Source organism: Peromyscus eremicus, chromosome 6 (assembly GCF_949786415.1).
Source record: "Peromyscus eremicus chromosome 6, PerEre_H2_v1, whole genome shotgun sequence".
NCBI lineage: Eukaryota > Metazoa > Chordata > Mammalia > Rodentia > Cricetidae > Peromyscus > Peromyscus eremicus.
This window is the reverse complement of record NC_081421.1, coordinates 69,127,739-69,145,007: the sequence shown is the minus strand read 5'-3', so window position 1 is coordinate 69,145,007 and position 17,269 is coordinate 69,127,739. Positions and strand designations below refer to the sequence as shown.

Sequence of the window (17,269 nt, the reverse complement as noted above, 5' to 3'; positions counted from 1 at the left end):
CCGGCCAGGACTTCATAGTACTACCCCACCTCAAAAATAAATATCTAAAAAAGGCATACAAACAGAATACCAACAGAATAAAAAGCACAAAAAGTAAAAGCCTTCTTCACCCCGGCACCCTTCTGAGTCATTCTTCCACGTGGAGATGGGCAAACGCTTCTAGCCTAATACACACAGCAGATTCTCCCATTCTACAGACGACACTGCCGCACTGAAGCTGAAGGGCTGGTGAAAGACCATGGAGCTAGCTGGCAAGTGCTCAAGCTGAAATTCAAATCCAAATTCGTCTGACTCATAATTCAACGTGCATTCCTTCCGCTAAGCTCCGGGGTGTAAAATTTTATGGATGAAGAAACCGAGGCTCACAGACGTCCTCGGCCATCAGAGCCACACGGTTCACTGCCCAGCATGGGAAAAGCGGAGGGGATGGCATGGGTTGCGTGGAGGAGAGGGCCTCGGCTTGGGTGGATCTGAGCTTGCGCAGGGCCACCGGGGTCCAGTGTGTAAATCCCCGTCCTGGTCCGCGGCTTGCCCGTGTTCTTGGGGGGTGCAAGTTCCACCCACAGGCCGCTCTGCCGGGGTCGGTGGGGTCCCAAGCCCCGGGGTGGGCGCAGGACCGGTGCCCGCGGCGTGGCGGCCTGGCCTCTGGCCGTCGGGGGCGCCCGGGGTGGGTGGCAGCGGCGGGCGGGCGGGCGCGTGGCGGGCGGGGCGCGGGCGGCGCGGGGCGGAGCCTGCAGCGGGCGGTGCTGTCCCCGGGCTCCCGGCCGCCGCGGTGGCCGCCGCGGAGGGCAGCTGGAGAGAGCGGGCGCAGAGAAGGTAGAGCCTCCCCGACCCCCGCCTGGGCTCTGATGGTCACGGAACAGCGGACCCTGGGGCGAATTCCTGGGGAGGGGGTCTGGTCCCATCACCCGGGCGAGGGCTTGAGCCAAGATTCCTGTTAAGTCACATAGTGAAGTTGGAAAACATACGGGACCTCCCTGCACGCCAGCGCCGCCCGCTTCTCCCCGCCCGCGGGGCTTCGGGAGGATGCGCCCCGACGCCTGCACTCCGGGACCGCAGGGACAGGGTGTCTGGGAGGGACGCGGGTGAGTGCTCCTCGCACAGCTCAGCCTGTCGGGAGAGGCTGAGGGAAAAGAAAGACACCTGTTGGGATGGAGTTCTGACAGGACAGCGACAATCCTCTGCCAGCCCAGCCCTCACTAGTGTTCATTTCCCCAGCCAGCAACGGCTCATTTGCCCGAGGTGAGCCCGAGGGTGAAGGGGTCAGCTCTGTGCAGGTCACTTTCCTTGATGTCAAAGGGCCCAGTGTGGGGTGTGACCAGAAGCAGCCCAGACTGGTCCTTACCAGGGTCCACCTTGACTTCGGGGGTGCCCACCTCCAACTTCTGTCTTCCTCACCCTGGGTGTGAAAAGGGACAACAAGCATACATGGCGCCTGCTCCCCTATGCAGGGGAGGGTGGGGTGGACTTTTCCAGAGAGGGAGCCAGGCCTGGCCCTGGCCCCAGGAGCTCTCGTCACCCCCCACCCCTCACTTCTCCAGAGAGCTGCCAAAGCCAGCTCAGGACAGGATTATGTGTACTGGGTAGACCACGAGAGGCAGCAGAGACAGACCTGGGGGAGCAGAGAGACGCAGAGGGAGGTGCCAAGGGGACCAGCATCGGAGAAGAGACAGGTTGTGCCCATCACCCCTTCCAGCCTAAGGCAGGCAGGTAGACGGTGGATGGGTGGCTTGAACATGGCTCCTGTTCCAACAGGGCTGTTGTGGGCCTCAGTGGCTGGCCCAGCAAGGGGAAGGGGAGGGCTCAGTCACCTTGTTTCCTTCTTCAAATTCCCAGGTCCTGGGGTCCTGGGGAGTGGGAGGGAGCAGGACCCTGCTTTATTTAGTTCCCTCGTCCTTTGCCTGCCCTGAGCTGGCCTACCTTGGCCGGATCCTCGGATTCCTCTGGTGGTGCCTGCCATTCAGATCCAACAGAAACAGTGTTTTTCCTGGAAAGCAGAACTGAGATGGGATGATGGGTGTGGGTGGGAAGGGCCTCAGAGAGAAGAAGGGGCTGGAGGGCAGGGAGTCGGGAGAGACAGACTTTGAGGACAGGGTATGGAAGCCCCTCGCTACCCAGTGTTCAAGGTTAGACTTCGGGGTGGACTTCCCGGGTAGACCAGAAGGAGAAGCTGGTGGCTGGGAAGTCTGAGCAGCTATGGCCTTCCGAGGGGCCCAGCCATTTTGGCTGAGCATCGGAAGAAAAAATAAAAAGAAGAAAACTAGCTGTACATGAACTAAGTCGCCATGAGCCAATGCCTAGTGGACGCTGGCACCCACAGGGAGGCTAAGCCACTGCCTTCTCTCTAGAGATGAAGCCATTAGCCCACTTAGTTTATCCCTTGGACAAAAAAGTGCCTGTGGTAGGCCAGATGCGCCTGACTGTTCCTTCATAAGGAGCTTTAGCTAAGAGGGGAAGGAAGCCCTGGGAGAGGTAGGAAACAAAAACTCGGGTTTTTTGTTTTGTTTTATTATTTTGGGGGGAGCAGGGGAGGGGGAGGTTAGTTTTGTTTTGTTTTGTTTTTTTGAGGTAGGGATCTCCTGTCAGCCAGGCTGGCCTTGAACTCCTGATCCTCTTGCTCCCCATCCCAAAGGGTGGGATTAAGGCTTTTGCCCCCACACCTGGTGCCAAGGGCCCTCTGGCTGGCCCCTCACGGGGGCGCCTGGCATAGCCTGCCTCCTCTAGGTCCAGTAGCTCTGGGAGAGAGACCCTCCTGGTTCGAGCTGGCTGAGCACTGCGCCTCCTCAGGCCTCCAGAGGAGCTAAGCCTGTCTTGGGCCGCAGGGAGGGACTAAGTTGAACTCGAAGGCTGAGGTCAGACCCCCACCCTCCCCCCTCGCCTCAGCAGATGGCAAAGACAGCGTTCCTTATTGCTCCCACCCTTAGGTCCTAAAGGGTGGACCAGTCTTCTCCTCCACTCCGCTGGCGCTGTGCCGAGACAACCCTTCAGTCTCCCGGCTATCTGGAGGGGTAACCACGATGCTTCTTCCTCCTCAGAGTACCCTCCGTGCCCAGATGCCAGAGTAGCTATCCTGTCCCCTGTCCCCTAGCCCGGGGACAGTCAAGGGAAGAGCAATGGAGACCTGGCTGGGCAGGTAAGATCAAGGGCCGTGGTGCAGAGGAACAGCTCTGTCTCTAACAGTAAGAGCAGGAACGGGCCGGGCAGTGGTGGCACGTGCCTTAAACTCCAGGGGCAGAGGCAGGTGGATCTCTTTGAGTGCGAGGCTAGCCTGGCCTACAGAGAGAGTTCCAGGACAGCCAGGGCTCCACAGAGAAATCCTGTCTTGAAAAACCAAAAGAAGAGAAGAAGAGAGGGTAAGGGATTGTTAGAAGGGGCCTGGAAAGTGACCAGGAACTGGTGCTTCCTGAGAAGTTGGCGACCCAGGCCGTGGGGAGCCTGGGTGGGGGTGGGTAATGGCGTAACATTTCTGGCTCCGTCTGATGTCCCCACCCCTTGCTGTGCAGGCTCTGGCTGTGTGTGATGCCGCTGCTGCCTCTCCTTCAGCTCGGCCGGCATCAGGAGGTGAGCCCTCACCAAGGAAGCCACTGCCACCCTGCGCAGGGTCCCTCTGCTCTGCCCTGGCCTCCCCTGTCCCCGCTGGGAGACTTGAGCCCCGTGGCTTGGCCCACCCAGTCTCCCTGCCAATGCCCTCTTTTAGTTAAATAACACGGAAAAGGCTGGAGTCCGACCCTACCAGTACATGTGACCTTGGACAACTAACAACCCTTGAACCTTGACACTAATTCTGACCTTTCCCCCTCTGTAGCTGTTTGGACCTTCTCTTCAGACACCATCAGAGGAGGGCCAGGCCCCTGAGGGCCTCTGGGGACATTGGGGCCGGTGGGCCCCCTGCTCCCAGCCTTGTGGGGTGGGGGTGCAGCGAAGGAGCCGAACTTGTGACCTGCACCCAAGCCTATCCCTCCCTCCCCGACCCCCAAGACATCCAGAAGCCCTCCGGCCCAGACCCCAGACTCCCCGGGACCCCCAGTCCCTGTACAGGCCACAGCCTCGGGGAAGGGGTGTTCCTCTTCAAGGTCCTGCTTCCCAGCTGGGGAGAGAGAAGCCTGAAGGGACTCCAGGGGCCCAGAGGTGAGGCCCCGAGGAGGGCAGAGCAGAACAGGGAGGGGTGGGGTTAACAGAAAGGGGCAAGGGGGCTTCACCTCTGCAGGCTGATCTTTCAGGACAGGGACTGGGGAGACAGGCTAAGAGATGACTCTAAGTCTGCATCATCCTCTCAGGTCCCGGGTTCGAGACCCGATCAAGCCAGGGATGTTTGGTTATGGGAGAGTGCCTTTTGCCTTGCCACTGCACCGGAGCCGCAGGCACCCCCGCAGACCTGAGCAACCCAAGAACTCCTCTACAGGGGATGAGACCCTTCCATCCCGGCCTCCAAGCACAGAGCAGGCCTCTGCAAACCACAGCCCTCACACGCCGCTTCCTGAACTGCATATCGACCCCCACTCTCCCCCCGCTGAAACCCCAGGGCCTGGAAGTGCTCAGACGGAGGTGTCCCCCAGAAGCAGTCCTGCTCCCTCTGACACAGAGATCCCCTCACCCACATCCTCCTTTGGAGACAGTAGGTCTTCCCAGGGATCCCCTGGGCCACGAATGCCAACCTCCTCTCGCAGTTGGAACAGTCCCCAGGGAGCAGGGCGACGCCCTCATCCTTTACCGTCTGTGCCTCGGAGTGGAGGCCAGCAGAGCAGGGGGCACTGGAGACCCCGAGGGAGTTCTCACAGGTCCCCAGATGGCTGGCTGCCCCTGACAAGAGACTCCAGCCCCCTCTGGAGCCTTTTTGCTCCCAGTAGCCCTGTTCCAAAGTGTTCTGGAGAAAGTGAGCAGATGAGAGCCTGTAGCCAAGAGGTGAGCTCTTCTCTGGGTCTCCTGGCCTGGGCTTCCAAGGATGTCCCCGGACCCGAGTCCTCAGCTTGTGGACTCGGACACAAGGGTGGTGTTCTGTGGAGCTGGCCCGCACCCCAGTTTTCCTCTCCAGCCCTGCCTGATGCCTGTGTCTCTGCCTCCTCAGCCTTGCCCCCCTGAGCAGCCAGACCCCCGGGCCCTGCAGTGTGCCGCCTTTGACTCCCAGGAATTCATGGGCCAGCTGTACCAGTGGGAGCCCTTCACTGAAGGTGCAGTTTCTCGTCCCCCTGGCTGGGCTGACTCAGGTTGGGGTGGCCCCCCTCTTCCTCCTGTGTCTTAGAGTCTCAGCAATAGCCTAGAGAAGGGAGGAGCTTTTAGATAGTCATGGGTGGGTGGTCAGGACAGGAGGCGGGCTGGGAGGGGGAGCTGTAGAGATGCCTGTTGGCTGTGATCCAGGAGGGGATGCGAATGTGATCAGTTCACTGGTCCCAGCAGGGTATTCATGGTATCATATCAGTTGCTCCCAAGTTCCTGTCCACTCGGATTTGGGCCTATGTCAGCTTGACACCAAGACAAACCTTCATGGGCTATGAACTCATAATCACAGGGGTCAAAAACCCTTTTGAGGAAAGGTAGGATGGCTCAGTGGGTAAAGGAGCTTGCCTCAAGCCTGATGACCTGAGTTTGGTCTCCAGACCCACGATGGAAGGAGAGAACCCACTCCTACAGATTGTCCTGACTCCCACATGAGCATCCCACTCCTATACACACATAAAACTAAACAACAAAAAATCCTTTTTGATGGTCAGGTGCAGAACTTCCCCCTTTTTAGGAGAATGAGGTAGGAGAATCAGCAAAATTCATAACCTTGAGGCCATATAGCATAACAAAAACAAGAAACATAAAAACCCCCAGCCTGGGAAATTGCCCCTCCTTCCACAGCAGCTTCAGGATGCCCCCATGTAATAAGGCAGATGGCCGCCAGGGCTCTGAGGGCCTCCTCCTTTAGGGACCCCGGCTATCTTCTATCTCATCCCTTAGTTCAGGGTTCCCAGCGCTGTGAGCTGAACTGCCGTCCCCGTGGCTTCCGGTTCTATGTCCGTCACACCGAAAAGGTCCAGGATGGGACCCTGTGTCAGCCTGGATCCCTAGACATTTGTGTGGCAGGACGCTGCCTGGTGAGGGAGGGAAGGCGTGGGGGGAGAGGGCAGGTGTGGGAGGGGGAGGGCAGGTGTGTGGTGGGAGGACAGGCGTGGGGGGAGGGTAGGTGTGGGCGGGGGAGGGCAGATGTGGGCGGGGGAGGGCAGGGGAGGGCAGGGTGTTGTTTACATGTGAGTGCGTGCGCACATATGCACGCACACACGCACATATGCACGCACACACGCACATATGCACGCACACACGCACATATGCACGCACACACGCACATATGCACGCACACACGCACACACCCCCTCCTTTAACTCGTTATTATATAGCAGTGACAACACCAGACTGAGGTGGCCAGCAAGGGATGTGTGGTGGGCAGGATCCCTCCAGACTTGGCTAGGCCTCTCCAAACCTGGCTGGGATGGAGGAGCACACAGAGCGGGGCAGGGGGTGAGGGGGGGGCCCCGAGGAGCGGGGTAGGGCCAGGTATGAGGTGTGCCCGGCTGTTGCGTGGCCCCTGCCTCACCTCACTTTCCCCAGAGCCCCGGCTGTGATGGGATCCTTGGCTCTGGCAGGCGTCCGGATGGCTGTGGGGTCTGTGGCGGTGACGGCTCTGCCTGTCAGCTCGTTTCGGGAAACCTCACGGAGCGAGGGGGCCCCTTGGGCTATCAGAAGATACTGTGGATCCCTGCGGGAGCCTCCCGCCTTCAGATTTCCCAGCTCCGACCCAGTTCCAATTACCTGGGTGAGAAACTGGACCTCAGTTCTAAGTCCCAGTCCACCCTGTTTCTTTGGTCTGCCTTCTACTGCCCGAGGCCAAACAGGAAGAGGCTGGTGGGGAGGGTAGGAGGTGGGTGCCCAGGTCCCTGGGTTCTGGCAGGGGGCATGCACAAAGGCTTGGGAAACTATACCACGGTCACTCAGCTCAGGTTTCTGTCTTCCAGCACTTCGAGGGCCTGGGGGCCGCTCCATTATCAACGGAAACTGGGCAGTGGACCCCCCCGGGTCCTATTCGGCCGTCGGGACTGTCTTCCAGTACAGCCGTCCTCCTCGGGAGGAAGGCAAGGGGGAGAGCATGGCAGCCGAGGGCCCCACCACCGAGCCTGTGGATGTCTATGTGAGCCTGAGGCGGGCGGTGGGGCACTGGACTGTAGGGGGGAGGCCCCCGAGGGTAGAGCAGCGGGGTCACGTCGGGGAGAGATGTGGCCTACGCCCCTCTCCTCACCCCAGACGTTTATTTGTATCTTCTCTCCTCAGATGATCTTTCAAGAGGACAATCCCGGGGTTTTTTACCAGTACGTCATCGCTTCCCCTCCTGCCGTCCTAGAGAGTCCCTCCACGAAGCCTCCAGCCCTTCAACTTCAGCCGGGTAAAACTAGGATCCCCCGACCCAGGAGAGGAGGGCGAGGCTGTGACGGGGCTCCGGGGTCGCAGGGAGGCATCTGATCTGGCTCCTGGACTCCCCTGCAGAGATGCTGAAGGGGGAGCCCCTGCGTGCTTCAGCTCCCCGCCCAGTTCGGGCGCCAGGCACCCTCCAGCGTCAGGTTCGAATTCCCCAAGTGCCTGCTCTGACTCATGCCAGGACATCCCTGGGGTCTGCAGCCGGATACTGGAAGCAAGTGGGGCACTCGGAATGTTCAGCATCCTGCGGCAAAGGTGGGACTCCAGGGCTGTCTTCAGGCCCCTCAGCCCAAATCCCCGTTCTGTGTGTCCTGGATCGTGGGTCTGGAACGTCCCTGGAACTGGGCTCTGAGCTCCTGCCTCCCCTGGCTGCCCTCTTGTTCCCTTCAGGTGTCTGGCGCCCCCTTTTCCTCTGCATTTCCCGTGAGTCAGGAGAGGAGCTGGATGAACAGAGCTGTGCCCTGGGTGCCAGGCCCCCAGCTTCCCCTGAACCCTGCCATGGGCCCCCGTGTCCCCCATAGTGAGTATGGTCCACAGGGAAGGTTAGGATACTTAAAACACAATGGCCCTGGACTTGCTCCCTGCCCTCAGGTTCTCGCCTGGATTCTGTAGCAACTTCATAGCTCCTGGCTGCAGGAGACTGTAGATTAGAAAGATTGGCACCCCTTAGACTGCAAGGAAACACTGGCAGCCTCGTTCCCAGCCAGAAACGCAGACTCCAAGTGTGAAATATGCCTCTTCTCCTCTGAGGGTCCCAGCCTGGCATCCCCACACCTTCCCACCCATTTCCCCTCTGCCCCGCCCACGCCCACAGCTGGGAGGCTGGTGAGTGGACGTCTTGCAGCCGATCCTGCGGCCCTGGCACCCAGCACCGCCAGCTGCTCTGCAGACAAGAATTTGGAGGCGGTGGCTCCTCTGTGCCCCCAGAGCGTTGTGGACATCTCCCCCGGCCCAACATCACTCAGGCTTGTCAACTGCACCTCTGTGGCCACTGGGAAATTAGCTCCCCCTGGAGCCAGGTGAGTGGGTGGGGAGGCGGAGGACCCTTGAGAAGTGGGCTCCAAAGAGCTAGGGCAGTGGTTTTTGTTGTTTTTGTTTTTGTTTTCCATTTTCTTTGTCATCAGAAACTTTACAAACAGGGCCTATATGGAACCCCAGTATTAGTCAGCTAGATGCACCGGGCCGGGCCGCCTGGAGCCCTGTGCTCAGCTCTCAGTCTGTAAAGCCCTGGTCTGCAGGAGGGCTGGAGGATGGTGGCTGATATCCGGCCTCGGCTTTCTCACCCTTCAGTGCTCTGTGCGTTGTGGCCGTGGTCAGAGGAGCCGGCAAGTTCGGTGTGTTGGAAACAATGGTGATGAAGTGAGCAGGCAGGAGTGTGCTTCAGGGCCCCCCCCACCCCCCAGCAGAGAGGCCTGTGACATGGGACCCTGTACCACAGCCTGGTTCTACAGCGACTGGAGTTCCAAGGTGGGTCCCCGCACTTCTTTGGACAAGTCAGGCTTCCCTGGTGACCATGTCCCAGGCTCCCCTGTCACAGCCTGTTCACCACAGCTTGATAAACTTTTATTTTTCTTGACCTAGGACCTCAGAGATAAGTGGGAAAAACTTACATTCACACCTGCCATTTTAGTACTTGGGAGGCCGAATTGAGAGGGACTGGCTGAGTCCAAGGCCAGCCTGGACTACATAGTAAGTTTCAGGCCACGTGAGCTATAGCAGAACCTTCTTTAAAACACGAAAGCAGGCTGGGTAAGGCAGTGCACACCTTTAATCCCAGCTAAGGCAGGGGATCTCTGTGAGTCTGAGGCCAGTCTGGTCTACAGAGTGAGATCCTACCTCAAAAAAAACCACCAACAAAAAAACTAAACAAACAAAAAGAAATGAAGGAAGGAAGGAAGGAAGGAAGGAAGAAAAGAGAAAAATGGGGTAGAGAGGGAGCTCAGTAGCTCTTCTGGAGGACCTGGGTTCAGTTTTCAGCCACCCACGTCAAACAGCTCATAACCACCAGTAACTCCAGTGTCAGATATGGCGCCCTCTTCTGGCCTCTGTGAGCATGTGTGACGTACACAAACACACACACACATAAAATAACAAAGTAACAGACGTCAGAGGGACTGGCCGGATGGCTGAGTAGGTGAAGAGGACTGGCTGGGCAAGCCTGATTACCTGATTGAGGTCCCCGGATCCTACAGTGGAGGAGAGGACCGACTCGTGTGCCCCTGCACTCACACATTACACACTGGCTGGGTGCCCACGCCTTGAATTCCACCACTCAGGAGGCAAAGGCAAGAGGATCTTTGTGAGTTTGAGGACAGCCTGGTCTGCACAGAGAGCTCCAGGACAGCCAGGACTACATAAGACACCCTGATTATTAAAATAATAGTAATAATAAAAACAATAATTACGGCGGGCTGGAGAGATGGCTCAGAGGTTAAGAGCACTGGCTGCTCTTCCAGAGGTCCTGAGTTCAATTCCCAGTAACCACATGGTGGCTCACAACCATCTATAATGAGATCTGGTGCCCTCTTCTGACCTACAGGCAGAACACTCATTGTATACATAACAAATAAATCTTAAAAAAAGCAATAATTACATAATACAGTTTTATAGAAAACTGAGGTGGGTAGTGTGCTTGTCTAGCCTGTACGAGGCCCTACTTTTGATCCCCGGTATCACATAAACCAGGTGTAATGGCACACACCCAGGAGGATCAGAAATTCTAAGTTCTCTCAGCTTCATACCAAGTTCGAGGCCAGTCTGGAACCCCAGCTGTCTGTCTCCTCTTACAGGCTGGTACCCCAGGGCATTCCTGAACGCCCTGGATGTGGGCCCTCCACATCTCAGTTCCGGTCACCAGCAGCCTCCCTTCACACAGGCCACTCTCCCTCTCAACAGTGCTCAGCCGAGTGCGGGACAGGAATCCAGAGACGCTCTGTGGTCTGCCTTAGGAGTGGGGAGACCCTCCAGGGGGACCAGGAAGCAGAAGCAGGAAGCCTGGAGCAGGGCTGCCCACTCAGAAGCCGTCCTCCCGACATGCGTGCCTGCAGCTTAGGGCCCTGCGAGAGGACATGGCGCTGGTACACCGGGCCCTGGAGTGAGGTCAGCTGAGGGGAGAGGCGGGAAGCCTGTCCTGGTGAGTCCCAGGTCGGGAACTGAAGAGCGATCTCTCTGCCCCTCCCTTACAGTGTTCCTCAGAGTGTGGGTCTGGCACACAGCACAGAGACATCATCTGTGTGTCCAAACTAGGAGCCGAGTTCAACGTGACTTCTCCCAGTAACTGCTCCCACCTCCCCAGGCCCCCGGCCCTGCAGCCCTGTCAGGGGCAGGCCTGTGAAGACCGATGGTTTTCTACCCTCTGGAGTGCGGTGAGTGCTTGGCGCCCTTGCCCTGGGCCTCTAGCAAAGAGGGCTTTTCCCACAGCAAGCCCCTCTCAGCCCAGGACAGCCCAGCTGAGCTCTCAAGTTGCCCCACTCCTGTAGACTTGGAAGTCTGGTGGACCCTCTCCATTTGGGATTTTATAATGTCCCTGGATAACAGTCCCTCACTATCTTTTTTTTTTTTTTTATAAAGATTTATTTATTTACTATGTATTCAGTGTTCTACTTGCATTTGGGCCTGCATGCCAGAAGAGAGCGCCAGATCTCATTACAGATGATTGTGAGCCACCATGTGGTTGCTGGGAATTGAACCCGGGTCCTCTGGAAGAACAGCCAGTGCTCTTAACCACTGAGCCATCTCTCCAGCCCCCGACCACCATCTTTCAGAGAGGGAGGGGCGGTCTGAGGAGCAGCCCTGGGAACTTTAGAGAGCTGATCTGGTGGCTATGGTCCCCCAGTGTTCTCGCTCCTGCCAGGGAGGCATGCAGACAAGGGAAGTCCAGTGCCTGAGTGCCAACCAGACTCTCAGCAGCCGATGCCCTCCTCACCTGCGACCTTCCAGGAAGCGGTCCTGTAACAGCCAACCCTGCAACCAGCGCCCTGGTAAAGCGCTCCCCTGCCCACTCCCAGTAGACTCCGGGCAGATGTGGGAAGGGCGGCGGGAATGGGAACACCCTCCAGAGGGGTGATGTCACCCTTGTCCTGTGCCACTGACCTCTGTCTTCAGATGACCAATGCAAGGACAGCTCTCCACATTGCCCCCTGGTGGTACAGGCCCGGCTCTGCGTCTACCCCTACTACACAGCCACCTGCTGCCGCTCTTGTGCCCACGTCCTGGAGCGGTCCCAGCTGGAGCCTGCTTGAAATGGGTCCAAGAGATCCTTTCTTCAGCCACCACTGGTCAGCCACTGACTAGCCCACTCTGTATCCTCTGACTTCTCACCTGGTCTGGGTCGCCGGACATGTCCTCCGGTGTGGGAGGACAAGGTGACTGCTGACCTGCTGTTGGGTTTGTACTACAGCGTGACGCCCCGAGGTGTGTGCCTGGTCTCCCTGGGTGTGTGTCACTTCCTCAGAAGCAGACGGAGGAGGAGTGGGAAGTGGACAACACTTGTTTCCCGGATGCTCTCTGGGCTGAGGAGGAACAAGGCTCCATTTCCAGATTAGTCTGAGCTACTTAGAATGTGCCCCCAGAAGTCCCAATTTTGTGCCCCAATCCTCGATTCCAGGTCAGGCCTCACCCCTGCGCTGCCCTGTGTTCCTACCCCTCCCTTATCTAGCCTCTGCATCCCTACTTCCCATTAGCTAGGGGACCCCTGCTACCTTACCTTGCCCAGGAAGGACCACACCTCTCCAGAGCAGGGACCAGTTGTGAGACGATAAAAGAGTGAGCCGTCAGCACGAGACACCCTGGCCCCAGCCCCCACGTCACACCGAAAGTGATGGCCATCCCAGAACTAATTTATTTTTTATTAAAGTTGATTGTGACAAATAGCGCTCTTCATTATCCTCATGAGGACCCCGCCATCTGAGCAGTGTGGGGCCAGATACGGTGTGGGGAGGGCACAGCCCTCAGGATGGGAGGCAGGGCAGTCCCCAAGGGCTGTGGAGTAGGCATCAGAGCAGCCTGGCTCAGAGGCTGGGGACCCTGTTTGGCCCCAGAACTGCAAATGGCTCTCTGGCCACTAGAGGCCACTCCCTCTCCCGGTTTAGGAGCCATGATGGGTGCTTGGATCCTCGCGGAGAGCCTGAGGTGGGCTTCGGAACAGGCTCTTCTGTGGTCTCTAGGAATCCGGCAGGACTTTTCAACCAGGTCCTCTCGCCATGGCCCTAGCTTTTCTTCTACCCACTTCCCTGTTACAGGCTTGCCTTACTGCTTCCCGTGGGGGCACGTGGCGGTGACTTTGCCCCCTCTCCTTGCTCGGCAGAATCAGAGGAGCCCGGCCTGGTTCTCTGGGACTGCAGGAGGAAGGAGGAGGGGCCAAGGCAGGAACGGATGTCCTGCCAGAGACACATTCCTCAAAGATGTCTCACCAGGCCTCCTCCCTCCTCCCCCTCCCTCCCCGTGTTTCTTTCAAAGTAAATAACTTGCTAAAGGTGATGTGAAGGGGCAGCTTTTTCAACAGTACAAACTGTTCCCCGACCCCCTACAGTCCTGAGGTCTGTGGTCTTGCTTCTGGAGGAAGCTCTAACCTGTCCCTGCCTCTCCAACAAGCTGACTTTGGCCACTAGCAAAGGCCTGCAGACACAGTTTCACCCGGTGACCACTGTTTTCTGAGCGTGTCTAGGCTCCCTAGAAGTGGGACCTTCTGCTCTAGCAGAGCCCTTTAGCTGCCTTGGAGCTCGGGCTGTCCTTGGGTTGGATGTGGCTGAGCAGAAAGAAGGCAGCAGAGTGGGAGGGGAGTGGGTGGGGAAGGAAATGAAGCCATAGAGCGACCTCGCACTCAAGAGGCTGAGGCAGGAGGACCACAAGGCCAGCCTGGGCTATACTGTGAGACTCTGTCTCAAAAAACACCAGGAAAAAAAAACTGACTTTGGTCCATGGCAGGGCTTAGGCAAGGAGGCTACAAGAATGCCCTGCCTCTGCCAGGCCGTGGTGGCGCACAGCTTTAATTCCAACACTTGGGAGGCAGAGGCAGGTGGATCTCTGTGAGTTCAAAGTCAGCCTGGTCTATAGAGCGAGTTCCAGGACAGCCAGGGCTACACAAGGAAACCCTGTCTCGAAACCACCACCACCACCCCCCCAAAAAAAAGAAAGAAAAAAGAATGCCCTGCCTCTGAAGAGATGTCTGATGTGTTTCTTTCTCTGGTGAGTCTGGAAGGCGAGTCCAAGATGCAGGGCCCAGGGAGACAGACACAGGCAGAGAGGGCAGAGTCCCAGGGCAAGGGACGGGTGGCTTTGGTCTCAGGCCCTCCCATCAGTTCCTGGAAGCCAGGCTGGGGTGGAGGCCACAGCTCAGCTGACTGCCCCTCCCTTTTCAAGCCTCTTAGGGCTGTTGCTGGGCAGGTTCAGAGTTTGGTCTAGGCCTGAGAGCCAATCACAGTGGAGAATGCAGCCACAGCCCTCTAGGGTTCCCCCAACATCATGAACACCTCCCTTCTTTTTCTGATAGCCCCTGAGCTTCCAGCCTTCAGCCTGTGACTCTGGGGAGAGGAGGTCCTGCCTTCTTCCTCGTTATAAACTAAGGCTTGTCCTCTGGTCACTGAGAGCAGTAGACATCTCTAGGGAAGGAAACCTTACTTAACAACCTTTCCCCTGGCGCCCCAGAAGGAGCAGTGTGGCCAGACACTGCTTTGCTGACCTCTGGGGCTCTTGGAGGGTCTGAGTGAGGAAGTTAAGACCCAAAGGGCAGCTCGGCGTGGTGAAGCCCCTGGTTTTGATGCAGGAGGGGGAATTTAGGGAAGGACCTAAGAGGAACTGGACCTGAGACTTGAGATGGGGGTGGCGGTGACAGGAGCAAATGACATGCACAGAGAGCTCAAGCATGCAGAAGCCAGCACAAGACCACAGGATCCTCTGCGTGTCTGCTGGGGGGAGGAGCTGATTCTAGTCTCCAGAGAACTCCGGTCTCAGCTCAGCTGTGCTGGGGTAGCTGGGTGAGAGTTTACTCTGCATGCATGAAGCCCTAGGTCATGCACTATTTTTTAAAAGCTCCAGTAGGTAGGGATTCCCCTCCCCCTGACTTCAACTTCCTGGGGTAAATACCCACTCCATTGAAGCAGCAGCCCTTCTACTAAATTTAGCGTCCAGACTCCCTCCCCCCCTGCTAGGCCACCCTGTGAGCAGGTGTGCACAGCTGCAAAGGTGGCCCTGATGAGTTCCAACGCTCCCTCCACGTCCACTCATGCAGCAGACTCCACTCTGGTCAGGAGGGAAGCAGAGCACAAAATAAATACTAGGCTGCTGCCCAGTGCCCGGGTGTCTGTCACAAGCTACTCTTTCAAGAAACCGCTCCTCGGGCTAGAGCTGAGGACCAAGTGGTCATTAACGATCAGCCTTCTGGATTTTCTCCAGCTGGTCCTCTTCTTTTTCTTGCCTGCCCCCTCTGTAGCTCTGGGTGGCCTCAAGTTTGTGGCGATCTTTCTTGCCCGTGGCTCTGAAGTGCTGGGCATGTGCCACCACACCAAACTCAACGTTTTACAGACTTCGCTTTCCCCTCTCTTACCAGTGAACTGAATCAGGGGCGCTTCTCTTGAAGCCAAGCAGCCCCCTGCTAGAGTGACCTGTGGTCTGTGGAGAGCTGAGTGGAAATAGGAGTCTCCACCCAACACCCTTCAAACGCACCATCTCTGGGCTGAGTGGGGGTCTTGGTAGAGGGTTACTTGTTGCAGGCAGGTGAAGAGGTGCAAAGCACCTTCTCTGTACATGAAGTGGAAAGTCTTAGGACAAGAGAGAAACAGTTTGGCATTAGCACCCATCACCAGTCTGAGTTTGGGCTCTTACACCTGGAGCTGGGGGGAAACTTCAAAGGCAGGTGTTTCAGGGCTGAGGCTGGAAGGTGGGTAGGATTGGAGATACAGCATGATGGCAGAGAACATCTACTCTGTCTGCTTGACATGGTGTGGGAGCAGAGAGCTGGGCGTGCCGCACGACACTGCCCCAACACCTGAAGCTGAGGATTATCAGTTCTAGGCCACCCTGGGCTACAGGGAGACCCTCCCTTCACTCCACTCCCACAAAAGTGAAACAGACCATGGCATTCATTCCCTGTGTGAGAACCAAAACCTGTTGGTTCAGCTGTGGAGGATCCACCCAGTACCCCCCCCCCCCCCACCTGTTTAGTTTGTGTGTGGAAGGAGCATGCAGAGCCTTCAAGTGCCACTGCTGAAGTCAGGGGACAACTGACAGGTTTGTTCTCTTTCCGCCGCGGACCCAGGGATACGAACTCAAGTCATCACACTTGGCCGCTGAGCCGTCTTGCTGGCTCCACGTTAGGTCATTCCAGGCTTTGTCTGAGTCCTTCCTTATGCCAAGGGAAAGGTGCATGAGGTCCCGATCAAGGGAGGTGCTGGTGCGGAGTCCATCTGCCCCTGAATTAGTTACCTTTTCTCTTACATCTGGCTGCCCTGCCCTCCCTAGGACTGACCACTGGCTGTTCACCTCTTTTTTGTTTTTATTTTATGTGCATTGGTGTTTTGTCTGCATGTAAATCTATGTGAGGGTATCGGATCCCCTGGAATAGGAGTTACAGACAGTTGTGAGCTGCCATGTGGGTGCTGGGAATTGAACTCTGGGAGAGCAGCTAATGCTCTTAACCCCTGAGCCATTTCTCTCAGCCCGTTTTTTATTTTTTTATTTTTTTGGTTTTTCAAGACAGGGTTTCTGTGTAGCCCTGGCTGTCCTGGAACTTGCTTTATAGATCTGGCTGTCCTTAAACTCATAGAGATGCCCCTGCCTCTGCCTCCCGAGTGCTGGGATTAAAGGTGTGCCCCAGCTGTTTTGAGACAGGGTTTCTTGTAGCTGAGGCAGCACTCACCTGCAGATCTCCGGCTCCTCCTGCCTCCACTTCCCCAGTGCTGGGATTACAGACATGTGCCACCATGCTTAGCCTTCCTCACAAAATGAGACTTGTTTTCAGTGCAGTCCAGGGTTGAGCAAGCTTTTCTCTATCCAACTGGATGGCCACTGTTGGGTTTTTCAGGCTGCATCGTCTCTGCTGCAACCATGCACCTCTGCGTGCTGCAGTACAAAGGTGATGGGCAGTAACAAACGAGCAAAGCTGTGCACCCACTAAATTTAGGACACTGGAACTTCCGACTTCGTAATATTTCAACACCTCACAAAATACTTCTCAGACTTTTATTAACCATTTAAAAATGCACGCCAGGCCATCAAGTTGGCTTAGTAGGTCACAGCACTTGCCACCAGACTAATGCCGAGATGGATTCCGGGGGCCAACGTCTACAGGTTATCTTTTGACCTCCACACCTGCGCCTCCCTCCTACCTCCTCTTCAGTGAGTGAAGGTGCTTGTTGCCAGGCATGACCCTGGAGTTTGATTCCTGGGTCCCACAGAGGAGGAGAGAACTGACTTCTGACTTCCACCTGTGTAGGGTGGCACATAGGTGTTTCCATGATACACACAAAATAAACGTAATGATTGTTTAATGTAATGAGGTTTAAAAATGCAAGCCAGGTGATGGTGGTACATGCTTGTAGTCTCAGGATTTGGGAGATAAGGGCAGGCTAAAGATCAGAATTCAAGGTGGTTGTTATTGTAAGCAGTAAGAATTATGGAATCCAGCCACATAGTGGTGGCACACGCCTTTAATCCTAGCACTCAGGAGGCAGAGGCAGGTGGACCTCTGTGAGTTAGAGGCCAGCCTCCTCGTCTACAAAGGGAGTTCAGGACAGCCAGAGCTGTACCTTGTCTTGAAAAACAAACAAAAATATGGAATCCAATTTTTTTCCTACAAATTCACTGCTATGAGTTACCTCAGTAT

At 56.7% G+C, this 17,269-nt stretch overlaps 1 protein-coding gene and 1 long non-coding RNA gene across 2 annotated transcripts; one reads left to right on the top strand and one right to left on the bottom strand.

The window, feature by feature from the left end:
- Positions 1-792: 792 nt before the first annotated feature.
- Positions 793-7,990, bottom strand: LOC131913294 (uncharacterized). The gene is made up of 4 exons (XR_009379860.1): positions 6,960-7,990; positions 6,575-6,789; positions 1,346-6,074; positions 793-1,123 (listed from the first exon to the last, which is right to left on the bottom strand). It is a non-coding gene; the product is annotated as an uncharacterized LOC131913294 (long non-coding RNA).
- On the top strand, positions 2,207-11,710 carry Adamtsl4 (ADAMTS like 4). The gene is made up of 17 exons (XM_059265872.1): positions 2,207-3,133; positions 3,504-3,561; positions 3,806-4,128; positions 4,278-4,902; positions 5,066-5,168; positions 5,941-6,077; positions 6,589-6,793; positions 6,993-7,165; positions 7,306-7,417; positions 7,519-7,704; positions 7,840-7,969; positions 8,264-8,468; positions 8,740-8,916; positions 10,345-10,548; positions 10,635-10,814; positions 11,285-11,429; positions 11,554-11,710. The coding sequence occupies exons 1-17, from the start codon at positions 3,114-3,116 to the stop codon at positions 11,688-11,690; spliced, it is 3,120 nt and encodes a 1,039-aa protein (XP_059121855.1). The 5' UTR covers positions 2,207-3,113; the 3' UTR covers positions 11,691-11,710.
- Positions 11,711-17,269: the final 5,559 nt, after the last annotated feature.